The 13,736-nt window shown below is 47.1% G+C and overlaps 2 protein-coding genes across 8 annotated transcripts in view; one reads left to right on the plus strand and one right to left on the minus strand.

Moving 5' to 3' along the window:
• The window catches only part of LOC120907222 (cardioacceleratory peptide receptor-like), a 49,710-nt gene that overhangs the window by 5,190 nt on the left and 30,784 nt on the right, over positions 1–13,736 (plus strand). The gene's annotated exons all lie outside the window — the stretch shown is intronic.
• On the minus strand, positions 924–5,437 carry LOC120907258 (procathepsin L-like). 5 transcript variants are annotated; one of them, XM_040319056.1, is made up of 7 exons: positions 4,938–5,437; positions 4,685–4,837; positions 3,020–3,310; positions 2,774–2,866; positions 2,219–2,554; positions 1,989–2,126; positions 1,754–1,866 (listed from the first exon to the last, which is right to left on the minus strand). In XM_040319056.1, exons 1-5 carry the CDS (start codon positions 5,271–5,273, stop codon positions 2,372–2,374), a joined length of 1,056 nt encoding a protein of 351 aa, XP_040174990.1. In that variant the 5' UTR covers positions 5,274–5,437; the 3' UTR covers positions 1,754–1,866; positions 1,989–2,126; positions 2,219–2,371. The 5 variants fall into 5 exon arrangements, with proteins under 5 accessions (XP_040174992.1, XP_040174990.1, XP_040174991.1 ...); XM_040319057.1 differs by having other exon boundaries at positions 1,762–1,875; XM_040319055.1 differs by having other exon boundaries at positions 1,762–2,126.

A 13,736-nucleotide genomic window follows, 5' to 3' on the forward strand; every position in this document is an offset into this window, starting at 1 on the left:
AGGGCGGTTTCCACCAAAGGGACGGCAACGCAACGGGTCGTACCGCGTTGAAAGGGGGATGGTTGTGCTAAAATATTTCTGAATGCGCACCATTTTCCCCCTTTTTTCATACAAATCTCGGCCTTCATATCTACCCCGGCTTGTTCTGTGTGTGGGTCTGCTTCCTGCTGATCGTGCACTTAGCAGCAGAGTGTACCAGCACCAGAGCGGCTAAGAAAGGATGACATTTTTTTGTTTGTGAGCCCACCCGTCCTGATCAAACAAAAGGAAGCTTTTATTTTTCTGCAAACTCTCTCGCTACTGCTCGCGATAATGTCTCGGTGCCATGATATGCCTATGATAAGCTTCAGCGGTACAATTTCATGCTTTCATGGCTATATTTTTGGGATCACACAGGGTGCTTTAGATTTTTTTGTTTGTTATTTTTTGGGCAGAGTTTCATGGCGTTTCATTTCGTAGAATATGTTGCCGGGCCGGAGGGTGCATTTTTATCTGCCTAGTCCTTCCGGCCGCGGGACAGCGCCCAAGCGCCCAAGCGCTGGGAATCGGAGCATTTGTTTATCAGCGCAGATCTCTTTATTCGCCATCAAGCATGAAGCTGACGATTTCATACTCTATTTATTTTCATACTCTTGTGGCTGGCTCTCTCCTCGGGCTGTCTGTGTCGATGCTGTTTGGCGCGGGAATTATGAGGGTCGCTTGTTGCTGTAGGCGTTTTTACGATGCGTTTTTGCAGGTCGAGTGATGCTCATTGCTTGCGGGTTCCACCGTAAGACGATTTTCTATGGTCGAAAGTGAATTGTGTGTGTGTGTGTGTGTGTGTGTGTGTGTGTGTGTGTGTGTGTGTGTGTGTGTGTGTGTGTGTGTGTGTGTGTGTGTGTGTGTGTGTGTGTGTGTGTGTGTGTGATCATTAGACGCGACAGTAAACAGAAAGTAAGCCATTTCGATTTATTCTTTATTAGATGATATTACAAGACAACTATGTTGTAGACGAGCATATGTCCCCATTCAGTATTGAGAAAGTTCGCAAATGCTTTTGTTTTACCAAACATTCGTTTTATGACTCCTATCCTACTACTATTCCTATTGGGTACACCCAATCGAACATTTTCAATTTAAAAATCTAATAAGAAAGGAGCAAGATAACACCTTTTTCCAAACACATCTCGCAAAGAACGTTTAAATGGATTTGTTTCACTGAAACCTACATCAGCGAGGATTATGGCAAAGCTGCTCACCCACATTACAAGCTCATTAAAATGCATACATCCTTGGATTCCTCCCTTTTTTTGTTATTTCGCCACAAACATAATGCTCTAATGAAGTCCGACAAACGGCACACAGCAACACATGGCTTAATGGGCATGTCTTTCACCAGCAACGGGAGCACCAGCCTGCCGTCGCCCACTGATAAGCAAGGGGAACTGTTTATTGAGGTTTAATTGGAATGCCAAACCATCTTCCCCCGGGGGCCTTCTGGAATTGATTTCCCTTCTCCTCACGTGGGTGGGGGAGGCAGCTTTGATGGCGTGACATTGATTGTTATCAGTCATCCCGGTGACGGTGCTCGGTTGTGTTGCTGTTCCGAGACGCCCGTCAACTTATTTATAGATCCCGCCACGACCGATTGGTAGACCGATAGGTAGGTAGGCGTAAACTGCAACAATGCACTCAGCGTCAGCGTGTTGTCTGACTGGGGCTTTGTGTTTTCGATGCAGCTACAGGTGCATTAAATTATGTACGTCAGGCAAGCAGGTTGGCGGGCGTCGCTGTCGGTAGGGTAACGGATCGTAACGGTCGTACACGTTCAGTCGGGCGATTGCAGCAAGGCACCGACATCAAATTGTTGCATTTCCGCCGCACTTGCTGGTAGCGCTTAAAGTAAGCAGGCGTCCGAAATGGAAGTAAAAGCGAAAAACAGACAAAAACAAAATGGGCCAATAAATTCATCCAAAACAGGCAGGAAGCTGCATAAGCGTTGCAATCACCTCGAGAAGCATCCCCGTCCCCGTTTTTGTCTCCCGTTTGGTGTGTTTGCTCGATGCCGTTCGGGATGGCAATGATGAGAACTTCGGGTTCATAATTTACCCCGTTGCAACGCCACAACTCTCTGTCTCTCTCTCACCCTGCAAAGTGTTTAAGATATATTTATAAGTGTGCGTGCGTGTGTGTGAGGGTTATTGTCTCGCGCAAGATCATGTCGAAGGAAAGTACTTACGAATATCATCAATTACGATAAGCGACACAATGATGCAATTCGGTGGAATCGGTACGGCTATAACTCTTTGTCTTTTTTCGTTGTTTCCGTCGCAGCCCTCGGTTTGCTTTGCTGCTTTTGTCCCGCTGCAGTCGTTCATCTTAAAGTGCAGCTTCACGTCCTCCACCACCACCCATCACTACCGAGTCCGTCCTCAGCGGTGGATGGTGTAGTCAGTACAGTCAAGTGGGCAATTAGCACTCGACAAAAAATGCAGTAAATAAATGATGCGCTCATTTGTTGTTTGCTCCTTTGCATCGGGCGCCACCACTTGCGTGAAGTGCATTCAGGTAGGTTCTTGTCCAACCGCGACATAGGCAAATTAGCTGAAAAGTGTTACTTTTGCCCCCCCAGGGTGTGTGTTGTGTTGACGAGGAACCTCTTGTTCAGCACAGCATAACAACACACCAAAACTGAGCAAATGTTTTCTGATTTCAAATACAATGATGACCCCGTTTTGATATACCACCTTTGCCCACGAGGCCGTAAGCAGAAGCCGGTTTACCCCACACTTACCGAAGACGTGTACGGATAGTCCACCTCGCGCATCACCCCGCCCGCCTGTTCCAGATACTTTAGCGTGTTTCGCAGCGAACCACCTCCGCAGCCCTGCGCAAGGAAATCAAAGGTTCAAGCAAAGCTTCAGGTGCAGCAAACGTAACACAGGCTTCTTGGAAGGTCCATGGGTAAAGCAACACTTTCGCTACCAAGCTAAAGCTTTGTCTTGGAGGTCTTGTCACACACACACACCCACACACTTACCAAGTTGCCGTTCGCGGTGGAACAGTCCACCATCTGCTGCTCGCTCACCAGCTCCACCCGGCCGATGTGCTTCATTAGCTGGGCCGATATGGCGTACGCCACGCTGAAGGCGTAACAGGAGCCGCAGGTCTTTTGATTGGCCGGTGCCGTTTTGAAGCCCTTCTCGCGCCAATCGAGCTCCGCCGGCAGCTCGTTGCTGCTGCTGACGATCTCGTCCGCGACCGCCGGCTCCACCTTCCGGTGCGGGTCCATCTTCAGCCGTACCAGGCGCTTGCGGTACTCGCTGTTGTGCTGTGGCGAAGAAGCGTTGAAAACTGGATTACGAGCTTGAAGAAGCGCAGGAGAACGTTATTTACGGTTTGACAGGACGAATGTGTTTGATGATACGTCCGATACATTTGATTAGCCGTTTGGTGCTTTTCCGTCTCATTTCCGGCACGGCATGACGGTAGGACACGGGTGTCGGGTGTAATAATCGGTTCTCTGACGGACCGCAAACCACGCAACATTTGTAATCGAGCGTGTAATGCAACTCGCTCTCTCACATGCTTGGGGATAGTAAATACCGTACCGAGGAAACGTTAGATCGCCGCACTGTGGCGGTGCGCTCATCTCGTAATGGTTCATTTGTGCAGGGAACTGACTGACCAACGTTCGGAACGTGTGAATTTCTCCTCCCCGGTGGTGCTCCATCCCGAGCATGGAGCATCGATAGAATGTTGCGGTAAGCGAAGCACAAGTTGTGCAACAGTTGCTGGGGTTTAATTTACGGCAAGCAGTTACGGAATATGACCACAAGGGCTGGCTTCCCTTTGGGTTACGTTTCGTGGCAATGGTGAATCCTAGCAACTGTTAGTGATAGATGTAGCTTGTAGATAGAGCGTCTATCATGCTGAATGTGGAATCTGAACATTTTGATCGAGAAGTTAATTAGAGAGCTGCTGATGGTGGGCGGATTGAGGAACTTTCACCTTATATTGCCCTTTTTCAATGTAGGTGTGAATTGCGAATAAGGAATGATCTGTACTATGATTGTCATGCCTTAACAGTTAAACAGATGATTATAAATTAAAAAAAAAACGATATTTGCTACAATTTAGTTCGGCAACAACACATTTCCAAAAATCGTGCTACAAAACACACGCATTAAAGCGCCTAAATGTATGCACCCGTAACGACATTACGGTGTTATTAGCATTACTGCCGACGGCGAGCAAGGTCTGGCTGGCTGGATTAGAAAATATAGAACACCATCAAACGTGCAAGGTCGGTATCCATTGTCATAACAACCCACCGAACACACCTACGCTCTTATCTCGCGGCCTGTCTGGTAATGTAATGCTAATCAGTTTCCCGTACCTGCCCCAAAATATGGTAAACCATCCGTTAATTCGGCGTGCACACCCACACGCGGAACGGCGCGTTGGCTTCCTACGGAAGGCTTTAAATTTTCCGCCCCCTAGTTAGGGTTGCCATTTGCTGTGCACACACACACACACACACACACACACACACACACACACACACACTTACACCAGCATTCGCTGGCATTATTTGCTGTGAACGGGTCGTCGTCGTCAGTCGCAGTTCTGACTTTTATGATTCGTTCGCTGGATTCGGTGAGCCGAGCATAATTGATTGCCAGCGGAGTAGTAGCATGCTTACCATGTCGGCGAACGCGTTCGGTGCCATGCGGAATCGATTGCTGCCGGCCTCGAACGCTTTGTTGTGCTCCTGGATCTCCTGCATGTTTTCCATCAGCGCGGACCGTCTCCGGTCGGCCCGATACTTGGCGTAATACTTCTTGCGGTGCGTTTGCTGAGGATGTAAAGGACGGTGTACACGGATGGGGATGGTTAGGTAATGGATAATGCTACTCGTGTGGGCGATTGGAGTGCGCCTCACCCTTCCGCCTTACCATGTACGAGCGAAACAAATCACTTTCCGTTGTGGTCGTGATGACAGGTGCTGCTGCTGCGGTGGCATTCCCGGGCGTTGCAACCGTCGCTGGCGATGCTTTCTTGCTGGAGACGGTCGTCGCCTCTGCGGCAGCCACCATCTCCAGCTCCTCGGACAGCGAAACCAACGCGTCTCGGTTACCGTGCGATCGCTTACCGACCGATTGCAGGATCGCGGTTTGCGATTGCTTCCGAGCGCGTTTAGGGCTGTGCCGCTGGGGTGGAAAATCCGCGGCAACCACAAACCCACCAACAACGGCAAGGTACAGGATTAAATGACTGTGGCGAATGTGCATGATGCGAACGGTCGTCCCGATGCCCGGCTTTACTCACTGGCGCGCGACGTTTAACGAGCTATTAAGCCGGCGAGCAACTGGCAAATTAATAAACCCGACTGTGGTCACCGCAGTACTGACCGCCCGCTGCCAGGGTAGCATTGGGGTGCGAGTGTTTGCTTTTGTCAGCGAAATGAGTCGTCTGAATGTAAGTTGCTTTTGTTTTGCACTTTATTACCGGTCGCCCCTATTTTGCGTTCTCATTTTCGTTCCGTTCGATTGGCTACGTAGCGCCAGTCTTTGCAATATAATATGTTGTTGTTTTTCCACACTCACGTACACCTTTTGGTGGGGGTTTTTCTCGTCGTGCTTGTTTGTAATCGTCGTCAGCGGAAGGATTGTTTTGTTTGTTTTTTGTCGTCTCGTCTCCCGCCGGGCAAGGCCGAGGGTTAGTTGTGGATTTTATTTCTTTACAAACTCATAAGCGGAACAATAACGCCAATTGGTATTTGTGACCGGTTTTCTCGTGTGTTTCATTACGCATTGACTTTGTTCGTTTTATCGCGTAGCCTAGTTTTTACGACACAATTCTAGATTTTTTTTGAAGAAGAAGTAGCTCAGAACAAAAGTATGTTAATTGTCAATTAGCCAGAAATGTTTCCGTGACGATATTAGAAACAATTTAAAAATCCTATCACTCTAGCTAGTGAAAGATGACTAATGGACGGTTTCACCTCTCCAATATGTTGCTATTCTGTCATCTGAACTGACAGAATAAGAATAGTTTTTTTCCCAAAAAAGAAGAGTAACAGTATAGAAATGGGAAAGGTTTATTGTTTTTTAGGATTTTTATAAACCCCAAGCAAAAAGCAGTATCACTAAGCAGTGATAAAAGTTTCCTGGTACAGGCAACTGTCAGTGTGAATTTCATAAGCATTTGTTTGTCAGTCCTGTTTTTAGTTTAATTACACTATTTGTAATGTTTCCAATTTTCATTTCCATTCTCAAGGGTAGCTTTCATAACAATTCATTTGAATTTTTCGCTTGCCCAACTGGGCGAGTTGTTGTCCCCAATTCCACGGCCACACCAACACAACGCTAGCATCGGTTTCATCTGAAGATGTAATTTATTATAACAAGAATGTTTCAACCATAATTAGCCGGCAGTGCGTAGGTGGTCAGTGCGACCCGCTACTCACACCCTCGCACACTTTCATTTTAATTATGTTTCTGGCTTGCCTTCTAACAACGAGTTCCGTGGCACGATTGCATCGACGTCCTTCGTGCTCTTCGGAGCCAGTGTTTTCGCTCCTGTCACCCACATCAGTCATCCAAACCAGCGAGGGGTCTCTCTGTGCCAAAAATAAACTGATCGAACGGCTTACAGTCACTACTAACACTTCGGCTCATAATGCATGGAGGGAAAATATTAAAAACAAAAACCAAACCGCATCCCTGTTTCACATCCAGCTTCCCGGCTTATTCTCAGCAGCATAATTAGAGGCACGTGCCCGTCATTCAGCAAACAATGAGTGCCGCCGGCTTTCCGCCCCGGAGCGCATTTTCCTGTGGCACATTTCCCAATACCAGTCATACAGGTTTTGACAGGTCGTTTAGGTTGGGTGTGTTTGTGTGTTGCTTTTTTCCCCCCGGTTTGGCTTTCATCCATCTTGCATCCTTCTCGCTTGGCGCAGAATGGGTTGATGCTACACGAATTGCGAAAAGTGTATGTTGATGGATGAGTGGATTTTAGGTAAATGGCAGTAGGGGGATGGGGGGGAGATGGTTGAACACAACCAAAAGAAAAATACAGTTTGCGACGAAACGGAAACCATTCAACGGTGTGAACAAACGTGTCCACCGCTTCGATTTCATCGGAACAATGGCGCCCGCGTGAATGCTTAGCGAAAAGCGAGGGCGGGAAAACACGCACAATTGGGGGTTGCATTTCCCGGAAAGGAACGCGCTGGTTTCGACAACTCGAAACGTCGTCCTTTTCAAGCTGAAAGCTGATGTGCGGCCAGTGTGACATACCGGCGAGGGAAACGTACATGCGGGCCCCATTGTTTACTGGCTGGCTGGAGGAAGCCGTCACGTGGTGAAGCTGCAACCGGCAGGCAGTTGGCAGTTGGATAGAGGAAAGGAGGGCACAGGGGGAATGTAGCTTTATGAAACGGTTGGTAGGTTGTTTCAACAATGTAATAAAGAGTTTATTGCAGTTTGACGAACTTCTATTATGAGCTAACTAGCCGTTGCAAGGTGAAAAGATGAAAATTAATTGAAAAATACATCCAAAGGTGTCTGCTTTGTGGAGGGTTTTTATTGAAACTGCTTGAAAAAGTCGGTTCTGCTTTAGTGCTCTATGAAGTTTCTGCAGTGTTTTCAAATAAGCTGCATACATGCCAGTCTATTTTGTCTCCCGAAAGCAGCCTGCGTAATTGATGGCGCTTGAGCAATAATCATTGGCGTACGGGCTGTTCTATTTAACACTGAATGCCACGATGTGTGCAGTTTAGCAGTTTGCGGCAGGCACGTTATTAAAAGAAGATTTATGAAGCGCCATTTGCACACTTTGGAGTAAATTGAGTAGCGGCGTAAGGGAATGTTCTATTCGTGGCTGAAATGAGCCGTTTACTGGCACTCACCGTAATGATCGGCGGCTCCATCGATGGAACCGTTTGTGAGGATTGCATAACAAGTAAATAAGTACAATAAATAACACAGAAATAAAAATAGTGTTTTGAGCAGTAAAAACAAGCACAGTAGAATAGTCCCTTGCAATTGATGTGTTTAAAAAAAATGAAATAAAACACCTCGAAATCGTGCAAAAAGCGCGCAAAAAAAAAGTCCCACACTGGCGCTGCTCCCATGCCTAGAGCGGGCGTGGGGGTGGGCCGGCGATGGGTGTGAAAATAAATAATACAATATTTATTTGCCGTCCGCAATCGTTTGCATGCGCAACGCGGTTATGTAGGGCCGGGTGGGCCCATTTTTTCCCCCGCCCCCTCTGCGCAATCCAGTGGCAGGGCAGGGGGATAATAAATTCGCTTAATGATCAATCGATCAACCGCATCAAGTACACATTTGGTGTTTGGATGTTTGGAAATTTGTTGGAGTGCTTCTTGTTTTCTTTTTCTTCTTTTCCTTTTTTTCGCTCTTCTCCTTTTGCCCGCGTGTTTATTTTATCTTGCTTTAATCGCACAGCACTGCGTGTTGTTGCGGTGGAGAGGAGGTGATAAATGGAACACACAAATGAAGCCGGAGAACACAAACATACACAGACTGTGTGGCTTTTTGGTTGTTTTTTTGCTGCCTCTGGCTGGTGTTAAAAAATCAATCGTGGTAATTGAAATCAACCAAATGCAATTTATTAAGAGCCGCTTGCTGAATACGAAATTAAACGCATGTTTCCGCGACGGAGGGATGGCGCCAAGCGCGGTATATGGACGATGACACGATTTTGGAGCTATTGCTGGTTTTTTTTAAAGGGGAACCAAACCCAACCAACCCAGCCATCACGTTGCTTTGGTGACAAATAAAATAAAAAGCGCATAAATAAACACACTCAACGGAGTCGATGCACGTTTTCGTCGGTGTGCTGCTAATTGGGAGTAATTTATGAACTTCTTTGCATTCGGTAGCATTTGAACGCACCTTCTCCCGAATGCCCCATAGGGGTGGATCTCTGTTTGGTGGGAGAGACAGTCTTGTTCTTCGGCTCGGTTCATTATTGTGTATTTTTGATGAGATGATTTAAAATGCATTTTTTACATTTACTTCAACAATCAAGCCTATCCAACTAAGGCACTTGGGGGAGACTGGGAACTCATGACCGTTCAACAGCCTTTTTCTCCGACTCAAACTGTTTCAATTAATGACTCAAAGTACTCTTCAAGATTGCTTTAATTTAATAGCATTTACTTTTAACACACTCTCTGATAGTCTGGCATCAAGCATTAACCAGATCCGATTACGGATGCAGGAAAGAGAAGCAATTCTGTACATACTTCACCCCGGGACGGGACCGAGATTGTTCCTCCCCGCCCGTAGAGCGAAGGATTATGTCACTTCTGTTTGTTTGCGTTGCTGCCACTTCAAAAGTAGCCAGTGCGGGGCTTCCGGATAAATAATGTGAAATGAAGTTTTCCGTCTCCGCCGCCGCCGTCATGCGGACACGGGTTTGCTTTGCACCGGAACCGGATCGAGCCGGTCTAATGGTAAGGTAAATAAACGTGAAAATTATTCAACACAATTTGTACAATGTGAGTGTGCCCACGATCTCCAACCGACGGATGAAAGTGGATCGCGGGGGAGGACAAACTTCCGGCCGGGATCGGTTGGCAATAGCGCGGCAATTTAACGTGCTGGCTGTCTTGCTGGTTTTGATCTTGTAACACACTTTGCCAAAACAGTGGTTTAAAGATTCTTGAGTGAAAGGAAAACTCTTTCTGCGCGTGAAGTTTCTCGTTGCAATTGCTACATCAACAGTACGCCTATTCCAAATACTAATTGAGCTGAAACGGACATCCGTACCTGCTGTAATGCACGGCATGAGAAAGACAAAATTACAGTGTGCCACCACACCGTAAATATATCTCTTCTGTTTCCAAAACAGAAACGGCTCATAAGTAAATGCATTTTTGTTTCACACGCTATGCATACCCGATCGCTTGATGCAACCATGCTTTCCAAATGCCGCCAACACACGTCAGTGTGGTCGTAGCGCCTGCAAACATACATCATGCACCGCTGGTTGACATTTGAATAGCTGTTAAAAGGTACATATTTTCAACCTCCCAGGCCAGCGCAGCGAACACTCAAGGGAAGAGCTCGGGGCCGGGAAATAAATCACTGTCTCACGTCGCACGAAAACGTCTCGGGGCCGGAGCAGATTTCGTGTCGCGCTTGCCGTACCATCTTTGGTTGCCGGGAGGCTGAGCAGAATTTATTCTTGTCGTTTGTGTGTGTGTGTGTGTGTGTTTTTGTATCCGTTTTGCCTTTTAAGTATGGAATTGTTCCGGTTTTTTTGGGGGAACAATAGCGCTGGGATGGAGAGTGCATTCCTTGCGATCATCGCTACTTAACATGCTCGAACCGTACCGGGCTTAATGAAGACGTGCAGTTCCTCCCCAAAAAAAGAGGCACATTTCGCTGCAAAAGAAGGTATGGATAGCTGTTTTTTTTTGTTGGTTGGGGCGGACTGTGCTTCTATAAATCATATCAGCTTGACCCTGCTGCACCTTCTGAAGAGGCGTTGACGTTGCACACCCATTGCGCCGTGTTTTGGTGCGCTCCAGCAATATCACTCTGTGATGCTGTCGTCTCCCGCCAAGAGAGCCACCGTGTCATTTCCGCTGGCGTCCCATTTATCTTGGCGTGCGTCCACACCGTATTTCAAACTTCATCACTTTTGCTGTTGCTGTTGCTGTTGGCTTTTGCTGCGTCGGAAGGAAAATCGCTTCGGTCACGATAATATTGCAGTGGGAGGGACGACGCCGCGGGGACATAATTTCTCCCACAAATCGACAGAAGTTGATTGAAACATTCATTTAAATTGTTCGGTAGGTTTGCTACCGGTAATAGGCAGGACTGGGGCTGCATCTCCGAGATGCAGCTCTGAGATTGGTAGCGTTGCACTGGAGCGACTAATTTGGAGCGGTAATAGTGCAGCGGCGCAGTGCAAGATGGGGAAGGAATAATTGAAGCTGTTCGGTTCGGTGCGTTGGCGGATAGTGATCGAAAGATGGTTCGTTAGGGTTGGGATATTTTTAGCATTAATGCCGTGCCTGTGTTGGGTAGGCCAGTCGAAAGACGGGGGGAGAAAGATGAGTAGTGCTGATTTATTGTAGTGGAAATGGAAACGAATATGCTCGTGCAGCTGGAATTCTCACGATATTGGATATCGGCCTGGGTACCAGGCTGGGAAGACTGGATATAAACGGAATCAAACGGTTCCTGGGCTGTTGGGAATTTGTGCAATCATGAAGAATAGTATTTTTTCGCTTGATCAGTATCAAGTTCCGATGATATTTGTTTTCCTCTTCGCTTTCAATGGCTTTGATTTGTCTAGAAAAGAACTGTCTTGAGTTTTTTGCAACAAAAAACTCATTTGTTAGGGTTTTGTGAGCACTATTTCATATCTAACAAGCGTGACAACTGTGTAAATAATTAGTAAAAAAACATCAAAACATAAATCACTTCCCAGCAGGAGCTGAGGAATAGTTTTGCTTACAACAAACTGCCCCCCCCCTAAAACAACGAAACATATGTTCAAGAGCGGGCCGACACATCAACGCCTACGTCATGAAATACCACTGTGACAGGGCCGGTGGGGTGACTTGCTTTCCGGGGCGACCAATGACCATCGATCGACAGCAAAAATCTCGGCCCCACGATACTAGCAAAAGGGTCAGCTTGTTGTTTTTGCCTGTCTGCCCGTTTGACAGCGCCCATTTTCTTCTAAGAATGCGGAGGAAATATCATTTTGGGTGTACCATTTCTTGCTCACAGTTCCTCGCTTCCAACGACATCACATCAACACCGCAACACAAAACAACACACCACGGCTAAAACCGATCTCAAGATGTCATACCGTTGGCTATGCTTTACCGGGGTTTTTCATTTTCATAGAAACGACGGAATTTTTTTTCCCGCTAATCGTCTTAACAATCTCGCTAGATCACGTGCACACATCATGTGATCGAGGGCGGAAAATGAGGAAAAATTGTTTAGTCGAAATAAAAAACACACACACTCAAACAGCACTGAATGCTGAAGGGGCAAAAACAAAACCCCCGATGCCGAGCTACAGCTTACAGCAGATTGGCATTCGTTTCTATGCTGTGCCTTGCTGTCGTCTTGGAATGAAAGAGTTTCTAAGAAATAATAAAACAACTACCGTGCGGCAAAACAACATTCTGCCCTAATTCACGGATACATGAGAACAAAATCAGGAAGCAGAAAGGGGCGGGGGGGGAGGAATAACTCCCAAAAGCGGTCACGTTGTGATGAGTACAGTGCGAAAGCGCGGTGCCGTTCAACGTTCAACTATGATTAATGGGCGGGAAATGTTGTAAGCACAGCCCCTGGCAGCCCTTTTTACGCCAGAAAGAGCCAGTAAGATTGGTGGTGGTGGTGGTGCAAGAAGCAACGGTAAAGCCCATTTCGGGTGGTTCCGAGCGACCAAATGCGCGACCCTGCGACACACGAAACAATCATTCCAATTGACTGAACTGGTGGTTACTTTGTGGTCGTGCGAGCGACTTCACTAGCGAGAGTTTGCGTCCCCGCGAGCATTTACCCCGTGGCGGTGATGTGTACCTGCCGCCAGCACGAGCATCACGCCGGAAGCAGCAGGGAATTACCTTAATAGGAAAATTGATTATAAGTATCAATCAATCCCGGCGTGCACCGTACTGACAGTTGCAAGTCGAAGACGTCACGCTCGGCTTAACCGGTGTGTCGTTCGGCGAACGGCGAAGTTCGGGCCAGGCGTACGGCTGCTCGCAGCTGTAGCTGCCATGCATTTCCCATGCAGCCACGGATCATGTGCTGGCGATGTCTCCTTGCCCGCCCCAACGCAATCCCCAGCCGCATGACATATTGCCGTATGAATTATTCAATCTTGAAAGCAAATCCGTCATGCCGGTTTCGGGCTCGCATAATCTATGCACGCTGATCAGCTTTTTGGGGGTGTTGAGGTTACAAACTGTGACCATAAAAAAAAAGTGCTGAGTTGGGTTACATGTGCTCTCCGATGTTGTCCGGCGATGAAGCGATGAAGCACAATGACACTTTGCATGACAGCTGGAACAACTGCATTAGCATTCACGGGTCGTGCATCCGTGCTGGATGTTGTAGTATGATTGGTTATGCGGTGGAGGGTACTGGGCTATGGGGGGCTGCAATAAATGCTTGTTTTTGTCCCCGCAAGCACTTTATGTTGCCAGACAATGAAATCATGCTGCATGTATTACACCTTCTTTTTTTGCATTTTGCACCCTAAGCGACGAGCCCTTTTCTTTATTCGGACGAAGCTATTCCGAAGAGCTGTGGTTTGGTGCATGGGACTAAATAAACTGAGCTTTTGCGCGCGTGTGTGTGTGTGTGAAAAGAAAAGAAGGTATGAAGGGCTACGCATTCCAATTTTTTCCCACCATATTTCTCAATCGGTCCACAATCGATGCCCATAGTAACTGAGGTCCCAGAAGACGCCGGACCCACAAAAAAGGGCTCAAGTGTTGGTTTCTTTGTGGTAAACGGATGATGAAGGCTATCCACGATTCATTTATCATTGGCAAGGGGGAAAAAAGCCCACTTCAATGTTGGGCTGAGAAAGCTCAGGACAGGTTGAGCTGGATTATGAACCATAACTCCGTTTAATCACATTTGGCTTTTTGCCCTCCTACGCTCAATATTTGGTCGTGTGGCTCAGTAAATGGTATTAATCAATAACAACAACAAAAAATTAGTTCACAAGTGGAG

The sequence above is a fragment of the Anopheles arabiensis genome, chromosome 2 (genome assembly GCF_016920715.1).
Source record: "Anopheles arabiensis isolate DONGOLA chromosome 2, AaraD3, whole genome shotgun sequence".
Taxonomy (NCBI): domain Eukaryota; kingdom Metazoa; phylum Arthropoda; class Insecta; order Diptera; family Culicidae; genus Anopheles; species Anopheles arabiensis.